General features: G+C 44.2%; 2 protein-coding genes and 1 long non-coding RNA gene across 4 annotated transcripts; 2 read left to right on the forward strand and 1 right to left on the reverse strand.

Annotated features, from left to right (window-relative positions):
* Positions 1–205: 205 nt before the first annotated feature.
* Positions 206–985, reverse strand: LOC129839522 (uncharacterized). The gene is made up of 2 exons (XR_008757042.1): positions 710–985; positions 206–479 (listed from the first exon to the last, which is right to left on the reverse strand). It is a non-coding gene; the product is annotated as an uncharacterized LOC129839522 (long non-coding RNA).
* Positions 961–25,731, forward strand: LOC129839520 (uncharacterized). The gene is made up of 13 exons (XM_055907029.1): positions 961–1,583; positions 2,659–2,747; positions 9,810–9,888; positions 10,064–10,343; positions 10,757–10,908; positions 12,128–12,410; positions 12,824–12,975; positions 14,195–14,477; positions 14,891–15,042; positions 16,771–17,050; positions 17,464–17,615; positions 18,848–18,936; positions 25,479–25,731. The coding sequence occupies exons 1-13, from the start codon at positions 1,569–1,571 to the stop codon at positions 25,633–25,635; spliced, it is 2,163 nt and encodes a 720-aa protein (XP_055763004.1). The 5' UTR covers positions 961–1,568; the 3' UTR covers positions 25,636–25,731.
* Positions 25,732–25,754: 23 nt separating this feature from the next.
* LOC129839521 (NACHT, LRR and PYD domains-containing protein 1-like) lies at positions 25,755–27,489 on the forward strand. Of its 2 annotated transcripts, XM_055907030.1 has the most exons (4): positions 25,755–26,065; positions 26,222–26,475; positions 26,749–26,874; positions 26,972–27,489. In XM_055907030.1, the coding sequence occupies exons 1-4, from the start codon at positions 25,909–25,911 to the stop codon at positions 27,197–27,199; spliced, it is 765 nt and encodes a 254-aa protein (XP_055763005.1). In that variant the 5' UTR covers positions 25,755–25,908; the 3' UTR covers positions 27,200–27,489. The 2 variants fall into 2 exon arrangements, with proteins under 2 accessions (XP_055763005.1, XP_055763006.1); XM_055907031.1 differs by having other exon boundaries at positions 26,749–27,489.
* The last annotated feature ends 241 nt before the right edge of the window (positions 27,490–27,730 follow it).

Raw genomic sequence — 27,730 nt, forward strand, 5'->3', positions numbered from 1 at the left:
CCTGACAGGTGGATTGATTATCTTGGCAATGGAGAAGTGCTCACTAACAGGGGTGTTAACAAATTTATACACAACATTTGAGAGAAATAAGCTTTTTGTGCATCTGGAACATTTCTGGGATCTTTTATTTCAGTTCATGAAACATGGGACCAACACTTTACATGTTGCATTTATATTTTTGTTCAGTGTATATTTACATTTTCACGTCAAAATTCATATCCACCCCACAAACACGAAGTCATCAACTCACTTCATGCTACAAATGCAAAGGCATTCATTTACATTTATGCTATCATTAATTTCTACAATTGAACATGCTTGAAAACGGCTTGCTCAACCCGTGAAGGATGCAAAGGGACAACTCAATTCCTTTCCAGTGTTTTATTATGGTTTTGATGCCATTTGCTGAATATGTTGAAACAGTTGATTTGTTGAATAGAGTAGTTGAATGACAGAGGAATAGGGAATAGGTTGATAACCTTAAACAGAGAATAAACATGCATTATTTTACACTAAACAATGCATGACACAGCAACAAAGCATGGCTTTGAATAAAGTAAACGTTTAAACAATTTAATCTAGCACTTCTAGCAATTACTACTGCAGTCAGAAAAATATCCACAACAAAAGTCACCACTACCAGAGTTAAACATGTAAATTGTGCTAAGCACTGGATGCAACATAATAAATAATTCCAAACATTACATACCAGTTGCGTCTTTAGGGTTGAACAATGAGCTGTGTGTATGTTGAGGACCAAACATTTTATTCCCATGCTTATCTGCCAGGTGCGCATGTAAAAGTAGTCCCTCCAGAAATCCTGGCTCAATTTTTTAGTTCCACCCGTGTTTTTGGGTTATCTGCCCTCTTGAGGCCTGGAGTTCTTTAAAGGAAGAGCATTGACATTGTGCTCATGTTTTGAGTGTTCTGTTTTTTGACGCAACAATATCTATATCTCTCTCGCATTCCTCCCTCACAGCATCACATGCCCATGGCTCCTCCTCTTCCTCTTCCTCCTCCCCCACCTCTTCCCATCATCACACATTACAGTGTAATGTCCTACTGAACCACCAGGGGGCCCTAGATATAGGGATAAGTGTCCTACATAGGGTTGCAAAATTGCTGAATATTTTTATAAATTCCCTCGTTTTCCCAAAATCCCTGTTGGAGGATTCCCTGAATCAGGAGGGTATACGCAGGAAACATATATATTGTATGCATTCTTCATATCTTAAATAAATCCTACAAAGCCAAGAGTCAAAATATTATTTTATTACAAATACAACCTGTGGTCCAACTGGAAACATAAAGAACAAGATCATATCAGAGATGTTATATCGACTTCACAGCTCGATTAGAATGGTTTAACCATGGTTTCTTGACTGACTCTCACACCTATTTTGGTTTGGTGTCAGTTTGTCCACCAGAGGGTGACGCACTACTAGAGACCAATAGGTAGGATGTGTCATGGGATGGGCTGGGCTGCTCAAAACTAAAGGAAACGGTAGCGCTCTGCCACAAGGCTTCATTATTTTACAGTCGGCTGGCTGCGCCTGGAGTGTCTGAAAATGGACTCATCAAAAGTAAGACAATATAGTTTGTAAAGGAAACTTAGTATGTTGCTATTTTATCTGTAAACGTCCCTGAAAAGTTTGTTTATAGTTTGGAAAGGAAACTCAGTATGTTGTTATTTTATCTGTAAACGTCCCTGAAAAGTTTGTTTATAGTTTGGAAAGGAAACTTAGTATGTTGCTATTTTATCTGTAAACGACCCTGAAAAGTTTGTCGATACAGTTAAGTAGGCTACATTGTATCCGTTTCAAATTACCCATCTCATATGTATATGTATATACTGTACTCTATATCATCTACTGCATCTTGCCATCTTTATGCAATACATGTACCACTAGCCACTTTAAACTATGCCACTTTATGTTTACATACCCTACAGTACTCATCTCATATGTATATACCGTACTCTATACCATCTACTGCATCTTGCCTATGCCGTTCTGTACCATCACTCATTCATATATCTTTATGTACATATTCTTTATCCCTTTACACTTGTGTGTATAAGGTAGTAGTTGTGGAATTGTTAGGTTAGATTACTTGTTGTTATTACTGCATTGTCGGAACTAGAAGCACAAGCATTTCGCTACACTCGCATTAACATCTGCTAACCATGTGTATGTGACTAATAAAATTTGATTTGATTTGATTTGGAAATTTCACTTACAGCAACATGGAAGTGCGAGATTGACTCGATCAAAGTATCGGAAAAAGTGATTTACATGATTAAATGCAAGAAGATGTGATGTAATAGACATTTTATTGTAGGCCTATGAACTATATATTCTAATCTTGCTATGAATTCATAACGCAGTAATATCATATTAATTCATAGCTAGCACTTGGCACGTCATTCGAAGTAGCGAATAAAGCGGAAATCGTTTATGATTTACTTTGTAACGTTAACTGGTAAACTGTTGAGATTTCAATCAAGAGATGTTGTCAAGAGACATAGTGTTCTCAACAATGACTATCTCATCCATTAAGTTTTATTACACGCCTAGACCCTCAATGTGGTCCTCAATAGAAAATAATTCAGTCAAGACAGATTGTGTGTGGTGTGTGTGTGTGTGTGTGTGTGTGTAGGAGTTAGCTGCCTCTGAGAAGGAAAGGAAGCCAGCAGGGGAGGAGAGTGAAGAGCCTTCCAGCGAATTTCCCAGCACCTCTTCTGGAATGTGAGTGAACATAGAGGAAATTAGTCATGGGTGCGAATTATGGGGGAGCTCAAATAAACCGTCAGGGTTGGGTAGATTACTTTCTAAATATGATCCGTTACAGTTACAAGTTACCTGTCCAAAATGGTCATCAGTAACGTAACTTTCGGATTACCCAAACTCAGTAACGTAATCTGATTACATTCCGTTACTTTTAGATTACTTTCCCCTTAAGAGACATTAGAAGAAGACAAAAATGCATGTGACCAATTGAACGACATCTATTGCAGGATAAATCAATGTTAAAGTGTACATAGCTGGCCATATATGGATGTTACATTTGACTTTATGGGTTGTTAAGTAGGCTTCTTATAACCCATCGCTTTCAACCCAATATAATAAAACTATTCAATTATATCTTTCCATTAAAAACCAAAGTCCATCAGGATTCCAGTCATTACAATAGTGTTATACCCCTTGATGTTCAAGAATAGGACTTGGAAATATGGAAGTATAGATTAGCCAAATCGTTTTACCTGAGCATGACCCCAAAACGAAGGACTTAGCCAGCCTACTCTGTTGTTTATGATGTTGTTGTCATGGAGGACTGATTGGGCTCATTGATTTGAGTTGAGAAATAAATGCTGCTCTCATGGAATGGCATGTTTTACCAAGAGTGTGCAAAGCTGTCATCAAGGCAAAGGGTCGCTACTTTGAAGAATCTCAAATACTAAATATATTATGATTTGTTCACTACATGATTCCTTCTGTGTTATTTCATAGTTTCATAGTTTTCCCCTAGGGGAAAGTAGTGACCACAGCATGTGGTGGTGGTGTAGGGGAACAGAACAGTGTAGTGACCACAGCATGTAGTGGTGGTGGTGTAGGGGAACAGAACAGTGTAGTGACCACAGCATGTGGTGGTGGTGTAGGGGAACAGTGTAGTGACCACAGCATGTGGTGGTGGTGTAGGGGAACAGAACAGTGTAGTGACCACAGCATGTGGTGGTGGTGGTGTAGGGAACAGAACAGTGTAGTGAACACAGCATGTGGTGGTGGTGTAGGGAACAGAACAGTGTAGTGACCACAGCATGTGGTGGTGGTGTAGGGAACAGAACAGTGTAGTGACCACAGCATGTGGTGGTGGTGTAGGGGAACAGAGCAGTGTAGTGACCACAGCATGTGGTGGAAATGTAGGGGAACAGAACAGTGTAGTGACCACAGCATGTGGTGGTGGTGTAGGGGAACAGAACAGTGTAGTGACCACAGCATGTGGTGGTGGTGTAGGGGAACAGAACAGTGTAGTGACCACAGCATGTGGTGGTGGTGTAGGGGAACAGTGTAGTGACCACAGCATGTGGTGGTGGTGTAGGGGAACAGAACAGTGTAGTGACCACAGCATGTGGTGGTGGTGTAGGGGAACAGAACAGTGTAGTGACAACAGCATGTGGTGGTGGTGTAGGGAACAGAACAGTGTAGTGACCACAGCATGTGGTGGTGGTGTAGGGGAACAGAACAGTGTAGTGACCACAGCATGTGGTGGTGGTGTAGGGGAACAGAACAGTGTAGTGACCACAGCATGTGGTGGTGGTGTAGGGGAACAGAACAGTGTAGTGACCACAGCATGTGGTGGTGGTGTAGGGGAACAGAACAGTGTAGTGACCACAGCATGTGGTGGTGCTGTAGGGGAACAGAACAGTGTAGTGACCACAGCATGTGGTGGTGGTGTAGGGGAACAGAACAGTGTAGTGACCACAGCATGTGGTGGTGGTGTAGGGAACAGAACAGTGTAGTGACCACAGCATGTAGTGGTGGTGTAGGGGAACAGAACAGTGTAGTGACCACAGCATGTGGTGGTGTAGGGGAACAGAACAGTGTAGTGACCACAGCATGTGGTGGTGGTGTAGGGGAACAGAACAGTGTAGTGACCACAGCATGTGGTGGTGGTGTAGAGGAACAGAACAGTGTAGTGACCACAGCATGTAGTGGTGGTGTAGGGGAACAGAACAGTATAGTGACCACAGCATGTGGTGGTGGTGTAGGGGAACAGAACAGTGTAGTGACCACAGCATGTGGTGGTGGTGTAGGGGAACAGAACAGTGTAGTGACCACAGCATGTAGTGGTGGTGGTGTAGGGAACAGAACAGTGTAGTGACCACAGCATGTGGTGGTGGTGGTGTAGGGGAACAGAACAGTGTAGTGACCACAGCATGTGGTGGTGGTGTAGGGGAACAGAACAGTGTAGTGACCACAGCATGTAGTGGTGGTGGTGTAGGGAACAGAACAGTGTAGTGACCACAGCATGTGGTGGTGGTGTAGGGGAACAGAACAGTGTAGTGACCACAGCATGTGGTGGTGGTGTAGGGGAACAGTGTAGTGACCACAGCATGTGGTGGTGGTGTAGGGGAACAGAACAGTGTAGTGACCACAGCATGTAGTGGTGGTGTAGGGGAACAGAACAGTGTAGTGACCACAGCATGTGGTGGTGGTGGTGTAGGGGAACAGAACAGTGTAGTGACCACAGCATGTGGTGGTGGTGTAGGGGAACAGAACAGTGTAGTGACCACAGCATGTGGTGGTGGTGTAGGGGAACAGTGTAGTGACCACAGCATGTGGTGGTGGTGTAGGGAACAGAACAGTGTAGTGACCACAGCATGTGGTGGTGGTGTAGGGGAACAGAACAGTGTAGTGACCACAGCATGTGGTGGTGGTGTAGGGGAACAGTGTAGTGACCACAGCATGTGGTGGTGGTGTAGGGGAACAGAACAGTGTAGTGACCACAGCATGTGGTGGTGGTGTAGGGAACAGAACAGTGTAGTGACCACAGCATGTGGTGGTGGTGTAGGGAACAGAACAGTGTAGTGACCACAGCATGTGGTGGTGGTGGTGTAGGGGAACAGTGTAGTGACCACAGCATGTGGTGGTGGTGGTGTAGGGGAACAGAACAGTGTAGTGACCACAGCATGTGGTGGTGTAGGGGAACAGAACAGTGTAGTGACCACAGCATGTGGTGGTGTAGGGGAACAGAACAGTGTAGTGACCACAGCATGTGGTGGTGGTGTAGGGGAACAGAACAGTGTAGTGACCACAGCATGTGGTGGTGGTGTAGGGGAACAGAACAGTGTAGTGACCACAGCATGTGGTGGTGGTGTAGGGGAACAGAACAGTGTAGTGACCACAGCATGTGGTGGTGGTGTAGGGGAACAGAGCAGTGTAGTGACCACAGCATGTGGTGGTGGTGGTGTAGGGGAACAGAACAGTGTAGTGACCACAGCATGTGGTGGTGGTGTAGGGGAACAGAACAGTGTAGTGACCACAGCATGTGGTGGTGGTGTAGGGAACAGAACAGTGTAGTGACCACAGCATGTGGTGGTGGTGTAGGGGAACAGTGTAGTGACCACAGCATGTGGTGGTGGTGTAGGGGAACAGAACAGTGTAGTGACCACAGCATGTGGTGGTGGTGTAGGGGAACAGAACAGTGTAGTGACCACAGCATGTGGTGGTGGTGGTGTAGGGAACAGAACAGTGTAGTGACCACAGCATGTGGTGGTGGTGCAGGGGAACAGAACAGTGTAGTGACCACAGCATGTGGTGGTGGTGTAGGGGAACAGAACAGTGTAGTGACCACAGCATGTGGTGGTGGTGTAGGGGAACAGAACAGTGTAGTGACCACAGCATGTGGTGGTGGTGTAGGGGAACAGTGTAGTGACCACAGCATGTGGTGGTGGTGTAGGGGAACAGTGTAGTGACCACAGCATGTGGTGGTGGTGTAGGGGAACAGAACAGTGTAGTGACCACAGCATGTGGTGGTGGTGTAGGGGAACAGTGTAGTGACCACAGCATGTGGTGGTGGTGTAGGGAACAGAACAGTGTAGTGACCACAGCATGTGGTGGTGGTGTAGGGAACAGAACAGTGTAGTGACCACAGCATGTGGTGGTGGTGGTGTAGGGGAACAGAACAGTGTAGTGACCACAGCATGTGGTGGTGGTGTAGGGGAACAGTGTAGTGACCACAGCATGTGGTGGTGGTGTAGGGGAACAGAGCAGTGTAGTGACCACAGCATGTGGTGGTGGTGTAGGGGAACAGAGCAGTGTAGTGACCACAGCATGTGGTGGTGGTGTAGGGGAACAGAACAGTGTAGTGACCACAGCATGTGGTGGTGGTGTAGGGGAACAGAGCAGTGTAGTGACCACAGCATGTGGTGGTGGTGTAGGGGAACAGAACAGTGTAGTGACCACAGCATGTGGTGGTGGTGTAGGGGAACAGTGTAGTGACCACAGCATGTGGTGGTGGTGTAGGGGAACAGAACAGTGTAGTGACCACAGCATGTGGTGGTGGTGTAGGGGAACAGAACAGTGTAGTGACCACAGCATGTGGTGGTGGTGTAGGGGAACAGAGCAGTGTAGTGACCACAGCATGTGGTGGTGGTGTAGGGGAACAGAACAGTGTAGTGACCACAGCATGTGGTGGTGGTGTAGGGGAACAGAACAGTGTAGTGACCACAGCATGTGGTGGTGGTGCAGGGGAACAGAACAGTGTAGTGACCACAGCATGTGGTGGTGGTGTAGGGGAACAGAACAGTGTAGTGACCACAGCATGTGGTGGTGGTGTAGGGAACAGAACAGTGTAGTGACCACAGCATGTGGTGGTGGTGTAGGGGAACAGAACAGTGTAGTGACCACAGCATGTGGTGGTGGTGTAGGGGAACAGAACAGTGTAGTGACCACAGCATGTGGTGGTGGTGTAGGGGAACAGTGTAGTGACCACAGCATGTGGTGGTGGTGGTGTAGGGGACAGAACAGTGTAGTGACCACAGCATGTGGTGGTGGTGTAGGGGAACAGAACAGTGTAGTGACCACAGCATGTGGTGGTGGTGTAGGGAACAGAACAGTGTAGTGACCACAGCATGTGGTGGTGGTGGTGTAGGGGAACAGAACAGTGTAGTGACCACAGCATGTGGTGGTGTAGGGGGACAGAACAGTGTAGTGACCACAGCATGTGGTGGTGGTGGTGTAGGGGAACAGAACAGTGTAGTGACCACAGCATGTGGTGGTGGTGGTGTAGGGGAACAGAACAGTGTAGTGACCACAGCATGTGGTGGTGGTGTAGGGGAACAGAACAGTGTAGTGACCACAGCATGTGGTGGTGGTGTAGGGGAACAGAACAGTGTAGTGACCACAGCATGTGGTGGTGGTGTAGGGAACAGAACAGTGTAGTGACCACAGCATGTGGTGGTGGTGGTGTAGGGGAACAGTGTAGTGACCACAGCATGTGGTGGTGGTGGTGTAGGGGAACAGAACAGTGTAGTGACCACAGCATGTGGTGGTGGTGTAGGGGAACAGAACAGTGTAGTGACCACAGCATGTAGTGGTGGTGTAGGGGAACAGAACAGTGTAGTGACCACAGCATGTGGTGGTGGTGTAGGGGAACAGAACAGTCTAGTGACCACAGCATGTGGTGGTGGTGTAGGGGAACAGAACAGTGTAGTGACCACAGCATGTGGTGGTGGTGTAGGGGAACAGAACAGTGTAGTGACCACAGCATGTGGTGGTGGTGTAGGGAACAGAACAGTGTAGTGACCACAGCATGTGGTGGTGGTGTAGGGGAACAGAACAGTGTAGTGACCACAGCATGTGGTGGTGTAGGGGAACAGAACAGTGTAGTGACCACAGCATGTGGTGGTGGTGTAGGGAACAGAACAGTGTAGTGACCACAGCATGTGGTGGTGGTGTAGGGGAACAGAACAGTGTAGTGACCACAGCATGTGGTGGTGGTGTAGGGGAACAGAACAGTGTAGTGACCACAGCATGTAGTGGTGGTGTAGTGGAACAGAACAGTGTAGTGACCACAGCATGTGGTGGTGGTGTAGGGGAACAGAACAGTGTAGTGACCACAGCATGTGGTGGTGGTGGTGTAGGGGAACAGAACAGTGTAGTGACCACAGCATGTGGTGGTGTAGGGGAACAGAACAGTGTAGTGACCACAGCATGTGGTGGTGGTGGTGTAGGGGAACAGAACAGTGTAGTGACCACAGCATGTGGTGGTGGTGTAGGGGAACAGAACAGTGTAGTGACCACAGCATGTGGTGGTGGTGTAGGGGAACAGAACAGTGTAGTGACCACAGCATGTGGTGGTGGTGTAGGGGAACAGTGTAGTGACCACAGCATGTGGTGGTGGTGTAGAGGAACAGAACAGTGTAGTGACCACAGCATGTGGTGGTGGTGTAGGGGAACAGTGTAGTGACCACAGCATGTGGTGGTGTAGGGGAACAGAACAGTGTAGTGACCACAGCATGTAGTGGTGGTGTAGGGGAACAGTGTAGTGACCACAGCATGTGGTGGTGGTGTAGGGGAACAGAACAGTGTAGTGACCACAGCATGTAGTGGTGGTGTAGGGGAACAGTGTAGTGACCACAGCATGTGGTGATGGTGGTGTAGGGGAACAGAACAGTGTAGTGACCACAGCATGTGGTGGTGGTGTAGGGGAACAGAACAGTGTAGTGACCACAGCATGTAGTGGTGGTGTAGGGGAACAGAACAGTGTAGTGACCACAGCATGTGGTGGTGGTGTAGGGGAACAGAACAGTGTAGTGACCACAGCATGTAGTGGTGTAGGGGAACAGTGTAGTGACCACAGCATGTGTTGGTGTAGGGGAACAGAACAGTGTAGTGACCACAGCATGTGGTGGTGGTGTAGGAGAACAGAACAGTATAGTGACCACAGCATGTAGTGGTGGTGTAGGGGAACAGAACAGTGTAGTGACCACAGCATGTGGTGGTGGTGTAGGGGAACAGAACAGTGTAGTGACCACAGCATGTAGTGGTGTAGGGGAACAGTGTAGTGACCACAGCATGTGTTGGTGTAGGGGAACAGAACAGTGTAGTGACCACAGCATGTGGTGGTGGTGTAGGAGAACAGAACAGTATAGTGACCACAGCATGTAGTGGTGGTGTAGGGGAACAGAACAGTATAGTGACCACAGCATGTGGTGGTGGTGGTGTAGGGGAACAGAACAGTGTAGTGACCACAGCATGTAGTGGTGTAGGGAACAGAACAGTGTAGTGACTGTTTCCTGTGTCCAGGTCGACCCGGTCTGGAGAGAAGCGTCGTCGTCTGGAGACTGAGATCTCTCGGCTGAAGAAGGAGATGAGGTTCATGAAGGTAACACTAGAGGTCATGTCTGAGAGGTCAAATGTCATCATGAACAAACCACATTTTTATTTTATTGATTTTATTTAAACTGTTGGTTTAAGAGCTGTTGTAATTACATATTCATGTAATTTATTTTATTTCAGTAGTCAGTATTTCTATTCTCTTATCATCTTTGTTATTTTAGAGACCCTTGATGTTGGATGTTCCAGCTCTGCTGCTGACCACTCTGGAGGAGCTCACTGAAGAACAGCTGAAGACATTTCAGTCTCACCTGACTAGTGGCCAGCTGTTTGGCTTTCCTCCCATCCCAGAGAGACAGCTGGATAACACTGACAGACAGGACACAGTGGATCATATGGTGAAGAGATACGGCCCTGAGAGAGCTGTGGAGATCACACTCTGGATCCTGAGGGAGATGAAGCTGAATGATCTGGCAGACAAGTTAGAGAGAGATCACACTAGAGGTAACATAACAACAATGTACATCAATCTATACATCACCATCACAGTTCAGTGTAGGTCTAACCAGAAAGAACATTCAACTGACTTCATAATAACATTCAGCAGACCCCTCTTTTATAATGTTTATTCATGATGTATCCAGGTGACCCCATTATGATTAAACAACAATCCAACATTCATTACATTCCATACATACAGTCACCAATACAGTAGTGAAGATTTCACAAACAGATGAGACTTTCTAATCATGACTGTATATCTCTTCCTGAGCTTCCTAATCTGGAAGATGAACCAGAATGATCTATCAGAGAAATTAGAGATCAGAGAAGTAGGATTGTAGACAAGGACCCTAACTGACTCTCTGTCCCCCTTCCTATCTTCCCCTCTGTTTCCCATGTTTCTCCCTCTTTCTCAGGTATTCCCACTGCCTCATACAAGTCCTCTTTCCAACTCAGGCCCAAATCCTCCTTCGACGTCGCCATTCTCTCCAACTCCTTCCTCTCCCTTGACTCGTCTCAGACGTTGTCGTTAACTTCTGCTGGTAGTTCAGGACAGCTCAGCTCACAGGTAAGAGGACGGTTAGAGAAGTGTAGGACCACTTTTACCCTCATATGTTAAACACCTGTACTCACTGTCATAGTCAGTTCTACAGTTCTACCCTCATATGTTACATCACCTGTACTCACTGTCATAGTCAGTTCTACCCTCATATGTTACATCACCTGTACTCACTGTCATAGTCAGTTCTACAGTTCTACCCTCATATGTTAAACACCTGTACTCACTGTCATAGTCAGTTCTACAGTTCTACCCTCATATGTTACATCACCTGTACTCACTGTCATAGTCAGTTCTACCCTCATATGTTAAAACACCTGTACTCACTGTCATAGTCAGTTCTACCCTCATATGTTAAACACCTGTACTCACTGTCATAGTCAGTTCTACAGTTCTACCCCCATATGTTAAAACACCTGTTCTCACTGTTATAGTCAGTTCTACAGTTCTACCCTCATATGTTACATCACCTGTACTCACTGTCATAGTCAGTTCTACCCTCATATGTTACATCACCTGTACTCACTGTTATAGTCAGTTCTACAGTTCTACCCTCATATGTTAAAACACCTGTACTCACTGTCATAGTCAGTTCTACCCTCATATGTTACATCACCTGTACTCACTGTTATAGTCAGTTCTACCCTCATATGTTACATCACCTGTACTCACTGTTATAGTCAGTTCTACAGCTCTACCCTCATATGTTACATCACCTGTACTCACTGTCATAGTCAGTTCTACCCTCATATGTTAAACACCTGTACTCACTGTCATACTCAGTTCTACAGTTCTACCCTCATATGTTACATCACCTGTACTCACTGTCATAGTCAGTTCTACAGTCCTACCCTCATATGTTACATCACCTGTACTCACTGTCATAGTCAGTTCTACAGTCCTACCCTCATATGTTAAAACACCTGTACTCACTGTCATAGTCAGTTCTACAGTTCTACCCTCATATGTTACATCACCTGTACTCACTGTCATAGTCAGTTCTACAGTATGAAATTATACAGTACACACATACAGTCTAGATAATTAACCATTCTCTCATGTAACTATGAGTGGTGGGGGTCAGGCTGCATCCCTACACACACACACACACACACACCATTAGACAATAAAGCTGTGAATATATTTCTGTGTGGCTATGTTCATGTTATTTATATCAGTAGCTTGTATTTCTATCTCTTTACTTATCTTATCATCTTTGTTATTTTAGAGACCCTCAACTACACATCCTGTTCCAGCTCTGCTACTGCCCACTCTGGAGGAGCTCACTGAAGAACAGCTGAAGACATTTCAGTCTCACCTGACTAGTGGCCAGCTGTTTGGCTTTCCTCCCATCCCAGAGAGACAGCTGGAGAACACTGACAGACAGGACACAGTGGATCATATGGTGAAGAGATACGGCCCTGAGAGAGCTGTGGAGATCACACTCTGGATCCTGAGGGAGATGAAGCTGAATGATCTGGCAGACAAGTTAGAGAGAGATCACACTAGAGGTAACATAACAACAATGTACATCAATCTATACATCACCATCACAGTTCAGTGTAGGTCTAACCAGAAAGAACATTCAACTGACTTCATAATAACATTCAGCAGACCCCTCTTTTATAATGTTTATTCATGATGTATCCAGGTGACCCCATTATGATTAAACAACAATCCAACATTCATTACATTCCATACATACAGTCACCAATACAGTAGTGAAGATTTCACAAACAGATGAGACTTTCTAATCATGACTGTATATCTCTTCCTGAGCTTCCTAATCTGAAAGATGAACCAGAATGATCTGGCAGAGAAATTAGAGATCAGAGAAGTAGGATTGTAGACAAGGACCCTAACTGACTCTCTGTCCCCCTTCCTATCTTCCCCTCTGTTTCCCATGTTTCTCCCTCTTTCTCAGGTATTCCCACTGCCTCATACAAGTCCTCTTTCCAACTCAGGCCCAAATCCTCCTTCGACGTCGCCCTTCTCTCCAGCTCCTTCCTCTCCCTTGACTCGTCTCAGACGTTGTCGTTAACTTCTGCTGGTAGTTCAGGACAGCTCAGCTCACAGGTAAGAGGACGGTTAGAGAAGTGTAGGACCACTTTTACCCTCATATGTTAAACACCTGTACTCACTGTCATAGTCAGTTCTACAGTTCTACCCTCATATGTTACATCACCTGTACTCACTGTTATAGTCAGTTCTACCCTCATATGTTAAAACACCTGTACTCACTGTCATAGTCAGTTCTACAGTTCTACCCTCATATGTTAAACACCTGTACTCACTGTCATAGTCAGTTCTACAGTTCTACCCTCATATGTTACATCACCTGTACTCACTGTCATAGTCAGTTCTACCCTCATATGTTAAAACACCTGTACTCACTGTCATAGTCAGTTCTACCCTCATATGTTAAACACCTGTACTCACTGTCATAGTCAGTTCTACAGTTCTACCCCCATATGTTAAAACACCTGTTCTCACTGTTATAGTCAGTTCTACAGTTCTACCCTCATATGTTACATCACCTGTACTCACTGTCATAGTCAGTTCTACCCTCATATGTTACATCACCTGTACTCACTGTTATAGTCAGTTCTACAGTTCTACCCTCATATGTTAAAACACCTGTACTCACTGTCATAGTCAGTTCTACCCTCATATGTTACATCACCTGTACTCACTGTTATAGTCAGTTCTACCCTCATATGTTACATCACCTGTACTCACTGTTATAGTCAGTTCTACAGCTCTACCCTCATATGTTACAACACCTGTACTCACTGTCATAGTCAGTTCTACCCTCATATGTTAAACACCTGTACTCACTGTCATACTCAGTTCTACAGTTCTACCCTCATATGTTACATCACCTGTACTCACTGTCATAGTCAGTTCTACAGTCCTACCCTCATATGTTACATCACCTGTACTCACTGTCATAGTCAGTTCTACAGTCCTACCCTCATATGTTAAAACACCTGTACTCACTGTCATAGTCAGTTCTACAGTTCTACCCTCATATGTTACATCACCTGTACTCATTGTCATAGTCAGTTCTACAGTATGAAATTATACAGTACACACATACAGTCTAGATAATTAACCATTCTCTCATGTAACTATGAGTGGTGGGGGTCAGGCTGCATCCCTACACACACACACACACACACACCATTAGACAATAAAGCTGTGAATATATTTCTGTGTGGCTATGTTCATGTTATTTATATCAGTAGCTTGTATTTCTATCTCTTTACTTATCTTATCATCTTTGTTATTTTAGAGACCCTCAACTACACATCCTGTTCCAGCTCTGCTACTGCCCACTCTGGAGGAGCTCACTGAAGAACAGCTGAAGACATTTCAGTCTCACCTGACTAGTGGCCAGCTGTTTGGCTTTCCTCCCATCCCAGAGAGACAGCTGGAGAACACTGACAGACAGGACACAGTGGATCATATGGTGAAGAGATACGGCCCTGAGAGAGCTGTGGAGATCACACTCTGGATCCTGAGGGAGATGAAGCTGAATGATCTGGCAGACAAGTTAGAGAGAGATCACACTAGAGGTAACATAACAACAATGTACATCAATCTATACATCACCATCACAGTTCAGTGTAGGTCTAACCAGAAAGAACATTCAACTGACTTCATAATAACATTCAGCAGACCCCTCTTTTATAATGTGTATTCATGATGTATCCAGGTGACCCCATTATGATTAAACAACAATCCAACATTCATTACATTCCATACATACAGTCACCAATACAGTAGTGAAGATTTCACAAACAGATGAGACTTTCTAATCATGACTGTATATCTCTTCCTGAGCTTCCTAATCTGGAAGATGAACCAGAATGATCTGGCAGAGAAATTAGAGATCAGAGAAGTAGGATTGTAGACAAGGACCCTAACTGACTCTCTATCCCCCTTCCTATCTTCCCCTCTGTTTCCCATGTTTCTCCCTCTTTCTCAGGTATTCCCACTGCCTCATACAAGTCCTCTTTCCAACTCAGGCCCAAATCCTCCTTCGACGTCGCCCTTCTCTCCAGCTCCTTCCTCTCCCTTGACTCGTCTCAGACGTTGTCGTTAACTTCTGCTGGTAGTTCAGGACAGCTCAGCTCACAGGTAAGAGGACGGTTAGAGAAGTGTAGGACCACTTTTACCCTCATATGTTAAACACCTGTACTCACTGTCATAGTCAGTTCTACAGTTCTACCCTCATATGTTACATCACCTGTACTCACTGTTATAGTCAGTTCTACCCTCATATGTTAAAACACCTGTACTCACTGTCATAGTCAGTTCTACAGTTCTACCCCCATATGTTAAAACACCTGTTCTCACTGTTATAGTCAGTTCTACAGTTCTACCCTCATATGTTACACCACCTGTACTCACTGTCATAGTCAGTTCTACCCTCATATGTTACATCACCTGTACTCACTGTTATAGTCAGTTCTACAGTTCTACCCTCATATGTTACATCACCTGTACTCACTGTCATAGTCAGTTCTACCCTCATATGTTAAAACACCTGTACTCACTGTCATAGTCAGTTCTACAGTTCTACCCTCATATGTTACATCACCTGTACTCACTGTCATAGTCAGTTCTACCCTCATATGTTAAACACCTGTACTCACTGTCATAGTCAGTTCTACAGTTCTACCCTCATATGTTACATCACCTGTACTCACTGTCATAGTCAGTTCTACCCTCATATGTTACATCACCTGTACTCACTGTCATAGTCTGTTCTACAGTTCTACCCTCTTATGTTAAACACCTGTACTCACTGTCATAGTCAGTTCTACAGTTCTACCCTCATATGTTACATCACCTGTACTCACTGTCATAGTCAGTTCTACCCTCATATGTTAAAACACCTGTACTCACTGTCATAGTCAGTTCTACAGTTCTACCCCCATATGTTAAAACACCTGTTCTCACTGTTATAGTCAGTTCTACAGTTCTACCCTCATATGTTACACCACCTGTACTCACTGTCATAGTCAGTTCTACCCTCATATGTTACATCACCTGTACTCACTGTTATAGTCAGTTCTACAGTTCTACCCTCATATGTTACATCACCTGTACTCACTGTCATAGTCAGTTCTACCCTCATATGTTAAAACACCTGTACTCACTGTCATAGTCAGTTCTACAGTTCTACCCTCATATGTTACATCACCTGTACTCACTGTCATAGTCAGTTCTACCCTCATATGTTAAACACCTGTACTCACTGTCATAGTCAGTTCTACAGTTCTACCCTCATATGTTACATCACCTGTACTCACTGTCATAGTCAGTTCTACCCTCATATGTTACATCACCTGTACTCACTGTCATAGTCTGTTCTACAGTTCTACCCTCATATGTTAAACACCTGTACTCACTGTCATAGTCAGTTCTACAGTTCTACCCTCATATGTTACATCACCTGTACTCACTGTCATAGTCAGTTCTACCCTCATATGTTAAAACACCTGTACTCACTGTCATAGTCAGTTCTACAGTTCTACCCCCATATGTTAAAACACCTGTACTCACTGTCATAGTCAGTTCTACAGTTCTACCCTCATATGTTACATCACCTGTACTCACTGTCATAGTCAGTTCTACAGTATGAAATTATACAGTACACACATACAGCCTAGATAATTAACCATTCTCTCATGTAACTATGAGTGGTGGGAGTCAGGCTGCATCCCTACACACACACACACACACACACACCATTAGACAATAAAGCTGTGAATATATTTCTGTGTGGCTATGTTCATGTTACTTATATCAGTAGCTTGTATTTCTATCTCTTTACTTATCTTATCATCTTTGTTATTTTAGAGACCCTTCATGTTGGATGTTCCAGCTCTGCTGCTGACCACTCTGGAGGAGCTCACTGAAGAACAGCTGAAGACCTTTCAGTCTCACCTGACTAGTGGCCAGCTGTTTGGCTTTCCTCCCATCCCAGAGAGCCACCTGGAGAACTCTGACAGACAGGACACAGTGGATCATATGGTGAAGAGATACGGCCCTGAGAGAGCTGTGGGGATCACACTCTGGATCCTGAGGGAGATGAAGCTGAATGATCTGGCAGTGAAGTTACAGAGAGATCACACTAGAGGTAACATAACAACAATGTACATCAATCTATACATCACCATCACAGTTCAGTGTAGGTCTAACCAGAAAGAACGTTCAACTGACTTCATAATAACATACAGCAGGCTCCTCTTTTATAATGTGTATTCATGATGTATCCAGGTGACCCCATTATGATTAAACAACAATCCAACATTCATTACATTCCATACACACAGTCACCAATACAGTAGTGAAGATTTCACAAACAGATGAGACTTTCTAATCATGACTGTATATCTCTTCCTGAGCTTCCTAATCTGGAAGATGAACCAGAATGATCTGGCAGAGAAGTTAGAGATCAGAGAAGTAGGATTGTAGACAAGGACCCTAACTGACTCTCTGTCCCCCTTCCTATCTTCCCCTCTGTTTCCCATGTTTCTCCCTCTTTCTCAGGTATTCCCACTGCCTCATACAAGTCCTCTTTCCAACTCAGGCCCAAATCCTCCTTCGACGACGCCCTTCTCTCCAGCTCCTTCCTCTCCCTTGACTCGTCTCAGAAGTTGTCGTTAACTTCTGCTGGTAGTTCAGGACAGCTCAGCTCACAGGTAAGAGGACGGTTAGAGAAGTGTAGGACCACTTTTACCCTCATATGTTAAACACCTGTACTCACTGTCATAGTCAGTTCTACAGTTCTACCCTCATATGTTACATCACCTGTACTCACTGTCATAGTTAGTTCTACAGTTCTACCCTCATATGTTACATCACCTGTACTCACTGTCATAGTCAGTTCTACCCTCATATGTTACATCACCTGTACTCACTGTCATAGTCAGTTCTACAGTTCTACCCTCATATGTTAAACACCTGTACTCACTGTCATAGTCAGTTCTACCCTCATATGTTACATCACCTGTACTCACTGTCATAGTCAGTTCTACCCTCATATGTTAAAACACCTGTACTCACTGTCATAGTCAGTTCTACCCTCATATGTTACATCACCTGTACTCACTGTTATAGTCAGTTCTACAGTTCTACCCTCATATGTTAAAACACCTGTACTCACTGTCATAGTCAGTTCTACCCTCATATGTTACATCACCTGTACTCACTGTCATAGTCAGTTCTACCCTCATATGTTAAAACACCTGTACTCACTGTTATAGTCAGTTCTACAGTTCTACCCTCATATGTTAAAGCACCTGTACTCACTGTCATAGTCAGTTCTACCCTCATATGTTAAAACACCTGTACTCACTGTCATAGTCAGTTCTACAGTTCTACCCTCATATGTTAAAACACCTGTACTCACTGTCATAGTCAGTTCTACCCTCATATGTTAAAACACCTGTACTCACTGTCATACTCAGTTCTACCCTCATATGTTAAAGACCTGTACTCACTGTTATAGTCAGTTCTACCCTCATATGTTAAAACACCTGTACTCACTGTCATAGTCAGTTCTACCCTCATATGTTAAAACACCTGTACTCACTGTTATAGTCAGTTCTACCTTCATATGTTAAAACACCTGTACTCACTGTTATAGTCAGTTCTACCTTCATATGTTAAAACACCTGTACTCACTGTTATAGTCAGTTCTACCTTCATATGTTAAAACACCTGTACTCACTGTTATAGTCAGTTCTACAGTTCTACCCTCATATGTTAAAGCACCTCAAGAGATGTTGTCAAGAGACATTGTTCTCAACAATGACTGTCTCATCCATTAAGTTTTATTACACGCCTAGACCCTAACCTGATGTGGTCCTCAGTAGAAAAGACTTCAGTCAAGACAAACTGTGTTTGTGTGTGTGTGTGTGTGTGTGTGTAGGAGGTAGCTGCCTCTGGGAAGGAAAGGAAGCCAGCAGGGGAGGAGAGTGAAGAGACATACAGCGAACTTCCCAGCACCTCTTCTGTAATGTGAGTTAACATAGACTATTCTCTAATATCTACCTGGTACAGCCAGGACCACCTCTCAGAGTGGACATAGAGGATATTAGTCCAGGGTGCGAATTATGGGGGAGCTCAAATAAACCGTCAGGGTTGGGTAGATTACTTTCTAAATGTGATCCGTTACAGTTACAAGTTACCTGTCCAAAAATGTCATCAGTAACGTAACTTTTGGATTACCCCCAAACTCAGTAACGTAATCTGATTACATTCAGTTACTTTTAGATTACTTTCCCTTTAAGAGACATTAGAAGAAGACAAAAATGCATGTTACCAATTGAACGACATCTATTGCAGGATAAATCAATGTTAAAGTTTACATAGCTGGCCGTATATGGATGGAAAATATGACTTTATGGGTTGTTAAGTAGACTTCTTCTAAACCATCACTTTCCACATATAATAGTACGATTCAATTATATATTTACATTAAAAACCAAAGTTGTCAGATTTCCAGTCACTCCAATAATGTTATACCCCTTGATGTTCAAGAATAGGACTTGGAAATATGAAAGTATAGATTAGCCAAATTGTTTATTTGACAAATAAAACTGTCAAATGTAATTAATGTAAGGAAAGAAAGGTAGTGTTTTATGTCACATGATCTGTAAAGACTACAAACATTCATGAATTATGGACAACTCATGAACTAGGGTGTAAACATGTTTTGATTTAACTCATGTATTATGTTGAATGTAGGCTACCTGTTCTGCGTGTGTTGATGTGTGTAAAATTGCCTCGTCTGAGAGTGTAGGCTACCAGCAGTGGTGTAGGTCTAGTGGAGGGTAAACTCAGTTGACCCACCTTTTTCAGACAAATGCATTAAAGTATTGGGATCGTTACTCTTTTCACTGCGACCGGCAATCAGAGTTTACCCGTCTATTCCACTGTTTAGATGGTGCCAGTATACATGCAGTCCACTGTTTAGATGGTGCCAGTATACATGCAGTCCACTGTTTAGATGGTGTCAGTATACATGCAGTCCACTGTTTAGATGGTGCCAGTATACATGCAGTCCACTGTTTAGATGGTGCCAGTATACATGCAGTCCACTGTTTAGATGGTGCCAGTATACATGCAGTCCACTGTTTAGATGGTGTCAGTATACATGCAGTCCACTGTTTAGATGGTGTCAGTATACATGCAGTCCACTGTTTAGATGGTGTCAGTATACATGCAGTCCACTGTTTAGATGGTGTCAGTATACATGCAGTCCACTGTTTAGATGGTGTCAGTATACATGCAGTCCACTGTTTAGATGGTGCCAGTATACATGCAGTCCACTGTTTAGATGGTGTCAGTATACATGCAGTCCACTGTTTAGATGGTGCCAGTATACATGCAGTCCACTGTTTAGATGGTGTCAGTATACATGCAGTCCACTGTTTAGATGGTGTCAGTATACATGCAGTCCACTGTTTAGATGGTGCCAGTATACATGCAGTCCACTGTTTAGATGGTGTCAGTATACATGCAGTCCACTGTTTAGATGGTGTCAGTATACATGCAGTCCACTGTTTAGATGGTGTCAGTATACATGCAGTCCACTGTTTAGATGGTGTCAGTATACATGCAGTCCACTGTTTAGATGGTGTCAGTATACATGCAGTCCACTGTTTAGATGGTGTCAGTATACATGCAGTCCACTGTTTAGATGGTGTCAGTATACATGCAGTCCACTGTTTAGATGGTGTCAGTATACATGCAGTCCACTGTTTAGATGGTGTCAGTATACATGCAGTCCACTGTTTAGATGGTGTCAGTATACATGCAGTCCACTGTTTAGATGGTGTCAGTATACATGCAGTCCACTGTTTAGATGGTGTCAGTATACATGCAGTCCACTGTTTAGATGGTGTCAGTATACATGCAGTCCACTGTTTAGATGGTGTCAGTATACATGCAGTCCACTGTTTAGATGGTGTCAGTATACATGCAGTCCACTGTTTAGATGGTGTCAGTATACATGCAGTCCACTGTTTAGATGGTGTCAGTATACATGCAGTCCACTGTTTAGATGGTGTCAGTATACATGCAGTCCACTGTTTAGATGGTGTCAGTATACATGCAGTCCACTGTTTAGATGGTGTCAGTATACATGCAGTCCACTGTTTAGATGGTGTCAGTATACATGCAGTCCACTGTTTAGATGGTGTCAGTATACATGCAGTCCACTGTTTAGATGGTGTCAGTATACATGCAGTCCACTGTTTAGATGGTGTCAGTATACATGCAGTCCACTGTTTAGATGGTGTCAGTATACATGCAGTCCACTGTTTAGATGGTGTCAGTATACATGCAGTCCACTGTTTAGATGGTGCCAGTATACATGCAGTCCACTGTTTAGATGGTGCCAGTATACATGCAGTCCACTGTTTAGATGGTGTCAGTATACATGCAGTCCACTGTTTAGATGGTGTCAGTATACATGCAGTCCACTGTTTAGATGGTGTCAGTATACATGCAGTCCACTGTTTAGATGGTGTCAGTATACATGCAGTCCACTGTTTAGATGGTGTCAGTATACATGCAGTCCACTGTTTAGATGGTGTCAGTATACATGCAGTCCACTGTTTAGATGGTGTCAGTATACATGCAGTCCACTGTTTAGATGGTGTCAGTATACATGCAGTCCACTGTTTAGATGGTGTCAGTATACATGCAGTCCACTGTTTAGATGGTGTCAGTATACATGCAGTCCACTGTTTAGATGGTGCCAGTATACATGCAGTCCACTGTTTAGATGGTGTCAGTATACATGCAGTCCACTGTTTAGATGGTGTCAGTATACATGCAGTCCACTGTTTAGATGGTGTCAGTATACATGCAGTCCACTGTTTAGATGGTGTCAGTATACATGCAGTCCACTGTTTAGATGGTGTCAGTATACATGCAGTCCACTGTTTAGATGGTGTCAGTATACATGCAGTCCACTGTTTAGATGGTGTCAGTATACATGCAGTCCACTGTTTAGATGGTGCCAGTATACATGCAGTCCACTGTGTAGATGGTGTCAGTATACATGCAGTCCACTGTTTAGATGGTGTCAGTATACATGCAGTCCACTGTTTAGATGGTGCCAGTATACATGCAGTCCACTGTTTAGATGGTGTCAGTATACATGCAGTCCACTGTTTAGATGGTGTCAGTATACATGCAGTCCACTGTTTAGATGGTGTCAGTATACATGCAGTCCACTGTTTAGATGGTGTCAGTATACATGCAGTCCACTGTTTAGATGGTGTCAGTATACATGCAGTCCACTGTTTAGATGGTGTCAGTATACATGCAGTCCACTGTTTAGATGGTGCCAGTATACATGCAGTCTACTGTTTAGATGGTGCCAGTATACATGCAGTCCACTGTTTAGATGGTGTCAGTATACATGCAGTCCACTGTTTAGATGGTGCCAGTATACATGCAGTCCACTGTTTAGATGGTGTCAGTATACATGCAGTCCACTGTTTAGATGGTGTCAGTATACATGCAGTCCACTGTTTAGATGGTGCCAGTATACATGCAGTCCACTGTTTAGATGGTGTCAGTATACATGCAGTCCACTGTTTAGATGGTGTCAGTATACATGCAGTCCACTGTTTAGATGGTGCCAGTATACATGCAGTCCACTGTTTAGATGGTGTCAGTATACATGCAGTCCACTGTTTAGATGGTGTCAGTATACATGCAGTCCACTGTTTAGATGGTGTAATTATTTAGGAGTGGATGAACATGTACAGGTAGTCTACTTTTAGAAGGGATTTGTTTGACAATCAGATGAAAGCATCATGACTGGTTGTGTTCATGCCACGTTAAAAAGGTCATAAATTAAATGACATTTTTATCATTAATCATAATAGAGACCCCCCAGGTGTAATTCACATTCTGTATTAGTCTGTTCTCTACCTGTAACCGCAGCCTTCCACCTCTTCGTCTGAAGAGTCCTCTTTTCACCTCTCTGGTGAAACGAGCACAAAGACAGGAAACAACCACCCACAAACCCCAACACAAAACAAGCCACCTAAATATGATTCCCAATCAGAGACAACACAAGACACCTGCCTCTGATTGAGAACCATATTCGGCCAAACATAGAAACAGACAAACTAGACACACAACATAGAATGCCCACCCAGCTCATGTCCTGACCAACACTAAAACAAGTAAAACACACAAGAACTATGGTCAGAACGTGACACTACCGGTAAAGAAGAGGACTGGACACCTCTCAGAGCCTGGTTCCTCTCTAGGTTTCTTCCCAGTCACTGTGCTTCTGCCTCTGTATTGCCTGCTGCTTGGGGTTTTGGGCTGGGTTTCTGTATAGCTCTTTGTGACATCAGTTGATATAAAAAGGATGTATAAAATACATTTGATTTATTTGCTATAGATACTGGTAACATTGAATATCTGAGTCTACTGGTCTGGTGCTGGAGAGATAATCAACTTTAAAAGTGGTGAATTGACCCTCTAACATCTCTTCTATACCTCTATTGCATCATCCTCATGAACTGAGTGAAATGAATGTAGAACAGTGAAGTGACCACAGCATGTGGTGGTGGTGTAGGGGAACAGAACAGTGTAGTGACCACAGCATGTGGTGGTGGTGTAGGGGAACAGAACAGTGTAGTGACCACAGCATGTGGTGGTGGTGTAGGGGAACAGAACAGTGTAGTGACCACAGCATGTGGTGGTGGTGTAGGGGAACAGTGTAGTGACCACAGCATGTGGTGGTGGTGGTGTAGGGGAACAGAACAGTGTAGTGACCACAGCATGTGGTGGTGGTGTAGGGGAACAGAACAGTGTAGTGACCACAGCATGTGGTGGTGGTGTAGGGGAACAGTGTAGTGACCACAGCATGTGGTGGTGGTGTAGGGGAACAGAACAGTGTAGTGACCACAGCATGTGGTGGTGGTGTAGGGGAACAGTGTAGTGACCACAGCATGTGGTGGTGGTGTAGGGGAACAGAACAGTGTAGTGACCACAGCATGTGGTGGTGGTGTAGGGGAACAGAACAGTGTAGTGACCACAGCATGTGGTGGTGGTGTAGGGAACAGAACAGTGTAGTGACCACAGCATGTGGTGGTGGTGTAGGGAACAGAACAGTGTAGTGACCACAGCATGTGGTGGTGGTGTAGGGGAACAGAACAGTGTAGTGACCACAGCATGTGGTGGTGGTGTAGGGGAACAGAACAGTGTAGTGACCACAGCATGTGGTGGTGGTGTAGGGAAACAGAACAGTGTAGTGACCACAGCATGTGGTGGTGGTGTAGGGGAACAGAACAGTGAAGTGACCACAGCATGTGGTGGTGGTGTAGGGGAACAGAACAGTGTAGTGACCACAGCATGTGGTGGTGGTGTAGGGAACAGAACAGTGTAGTGACCACAGCATGTGGTGGTGGTGTAGGGGAACAGAACAGTGTAGTGACCACAGCATGTGGTGGTGGTGTAGGGAACAGAACAGTGTAGTGACCACAGCATGTGGTGGTGGTGTAGGGGAACAGAACAGTGTAGTGACCACAGCATGTGGTGGTGGTGTAGGGGAACAGAACAGTGAAGTGACCACAGCATGTGGTGGTGGTGTAGGGAAACAGAACAGTGTAGTGACCACAGCATGTGGTGGTGGTGTAGGGGAACAGAACAGTGTAGTGACCACAGCATGTGGTGGTGGTGTAGGGGAACAGAACAGTGTAGTGACCACAGCATGTGGTGGTGGTGTAGGGAACAGAACAGTGTAGTGACCACAGCATGTGGTGGTGGTGTAGGGGAACAGAACAGTGTAGTGACCACAGCATGTGGTGGTGGTGTAGGGGAACAGAACAGTGTAGTGACCACAGCATGTGGTGGTGGTGTAGGGGAACAGAACAGTGTAGTGACCACAGCATGTGGTGGTGGTGTAGGGGAACAGAACAGTGTAGTGACCACAGCATGTGGTGGTGGTGTAGGGGAACAGAACAGTGTAGTGACCACAGCATGTGGTGGTGGTGTAGGGGAACAGAACAGTGTAGTGACCACAGCATGTGGTGGTGGTGTAGGGGAACAGAACAGTGTAGTGACCACAGCATGTGGTGGTGGTGTAGGGGAACAGAACAGTGTAGTGACCACAGCATGTGGTGGTGGTGTAGGGGAACAGAGCAGTGACCACAGCATGTAGTGGTGGTGTAGGGGAACAGAGCAGTGTAGTGACCACAGCATGTGGTGGTGGTGTAGGGGAACAGAACAGTGTAGTGACCACAGCATGTAGTGGTGGTGTAGGGGAACAGAACAGTGTAGTGACCACAGCATGTGGTGGTGGTGTAGGGGAACAGAACAGTGTAGTGACCACAGCATCTGGTGGTGGTGGTGTAGGGAACAGAACAGTGTAGTGACCACAGCATGTGGTGGTGGTGTAGGGAACAGAACAGTGTAGTGACCACAGCATCTGGTGGTGGTGGTGTAGGGGAACAGAACAGTGTAGTGACCACAGCATGTGGTGGTGTAGGGAACAGAACAGTGTAGTGACTGTTTCCTGTGTCCAGGTCGACCCGGTCTGGAGAGAAGCGTCGTCGTCTGGAGACTGAGATCTCTCGGCTGAAGAAGGAGATGAGGTTCATGAAGGTAACACTAGAGGTCATGTCTGAGAGGTCAAATGTCATCATGAACAAACCACATTTTTGTTTTATTGATTTTATTTAACCTTTTATTTAAACAGTTGGTTTAAGAGCTGTTGTAATTACATTTTAGGAACTTTGTAATGAATTTACTCCAGACGTCTTGAATCATGAGGGCAACGGAACTTACCGGTAACATATATTTCTTGTTTTCTCATTGTATGGTCGTAGATAGGAAATATTATTACATTATATTCCTCATGCTGTTTCCTCTAGGTTTCAGTGCCCCAGTGCAGGTCTGTTCCAGTGCCCCCATGCATGTCTGTTCCAGTGTAGTATAACAGGCCTGGTGTTCAGGATGGAGGGAGAGGGAGAGGTGCTCTATAGGACAGTCCACTGGGACAGGAGGCTTCTATCCCAGAATGGCAAGAGACCTGCAGGACCCCTGTTCAAGTTTACATGCCTTAAGGGGTCTGTCTGTCAACTACACCTCCCACACTGTCAGATTCATTCTGGTAAGTATTCATTACAAGTAACTTTCAGGAATGAAAGAGGAATTTCTCTGTCAAGACTGCTCTAAACAAGATAACTCTGCTAATATGCTACATTGTCTTGATTGTCATTTCTATTGTATATCTGAGAAAGCTCTAAATATTCTCTTTCTTTCCTAGATGGTGGATGTGACTTCCTGTCTGTAGCCCATGTGACTGATGACAACATAGAGTTTATCCCTCCTCTTGAGATAACAGAAACACACATCATAATAAACATCACTGGATTCTCTGCTTATGGAAATGTCCATGAAGAAGATGCTCCCATCTCCCCTATCCAGGGGCTTGTGTTGTTATTCCACCAACCGTTTGTCCCTGAACAGAGGTCCATCCTGAATGTGTTTTTGCTTCCCAGTAATGTTGTGAGAAAAGAGGTGAGCTGGAACCCTACAACCCTACAAACCCACTTCTATCTGGCTGGAATTCAATCAAATGTAATGCTAGCTTAACGGCTAAACATTTAATCAAACCATTATGGAGAGTAGCAAGGAACAAGTAGCAAGTTAGACTGAATTCCATCTGCTGACCTTTTTCATCTTATTGCATTATTCTCAAACTTTATGATTTTTTTTTTACCCATATAAATTAAATATTTTAAAAAGTAATTTTGAAGCACAACTAACCTGTCTATTGTTGGTCCTTTCAAGGTGCGGGAGGTGATTGAAAGGGATGGAATTAGAGAAATTCTTACAACTTCTCCGTGTAAACTAACCCCAAAGCAAGAATACACCCTCTCCACTAATTCTGCAGATGGACATCGAATACAGCCAAAAGTAAATCTGGGCTATATTTGACTAAAACATTTTTTTATTACTATGTAATTTTTCATTTCATTCTCACTCACTGACTAGTAATGTCTCTTTATTTCAGGAAGCAGAGTTTGTGAAATTTGATTCCTATGAAAACTACTACTACCCCACTTTTCAGTTGTTCTTACAAACTATAGTTAAAGAAGTTGATCTGCTTCTGAAAGAAAAGGAAGGTGATGAACTTGTATGGAACAGACTTGTCTGGCTGCCAGGTAACAGACATTCAGAGCTCAAATCAAATCAAGTCAGACCAGGAACAGCAGTACTGTTACATGTTGTAGTTCTCTGATAGTAGTACTGTTACATGTTGTAGTTCTCTGATAGTAGTACTGTTACGTGTTGTAGTTCTCTGATAGTAGTACTGTTACATGTTGTAGTTCTGATAGCAGTACTGTTACGTGTTGTAGTTCTCTGATAGTAGTACTGTTACATGATTGTAGTTCTCTGATAGTAGTACTGTTACATGTTGTAGTTCTGATAGTAGTACTGTTACATGTTGTAGTTCTCTGATAGTAGTACTGTTACATGTTGTAGTTCTCTGATAGTAGTACTGTTACATGTTGTAGTTCTCTGATAGTAGTACAGTTACATGTTGTAGTTCTCTGATAGTAGTACTGTTACATGTTGTAGTTCTCTGATAGTAGTACTGTTACATGTTGTAGTTCTCTGATAGTAGTACAGTTACATGTTGTAGTTCTCTGATAGTAGTACTGTTACATGTTGTAGTTCTCTGATAGTAGTACTCTTACATGTTGTAGTTCTCTGATAGTAGTACTGTTACATGGTGTAGTTCTCTGATAGTAGTACCGTTACGTGTTGT

This window comes from Salvelinus fontinalis, chromosome 40 (genome assembly GCF_029448725.1).
Source record: "Salvelinus fontinalis isolate EN_2023a chromosome 40, ASM2944872v1, whole genome shotgun sequence".
In the NCBI taxonomy this organism is placed as follows: Eukaryota; Metazoa; Chordata; class Actinopteri; order Salmoniformes; family Salmonidae; genus Salvelinus; species Salvelinus fontinalis.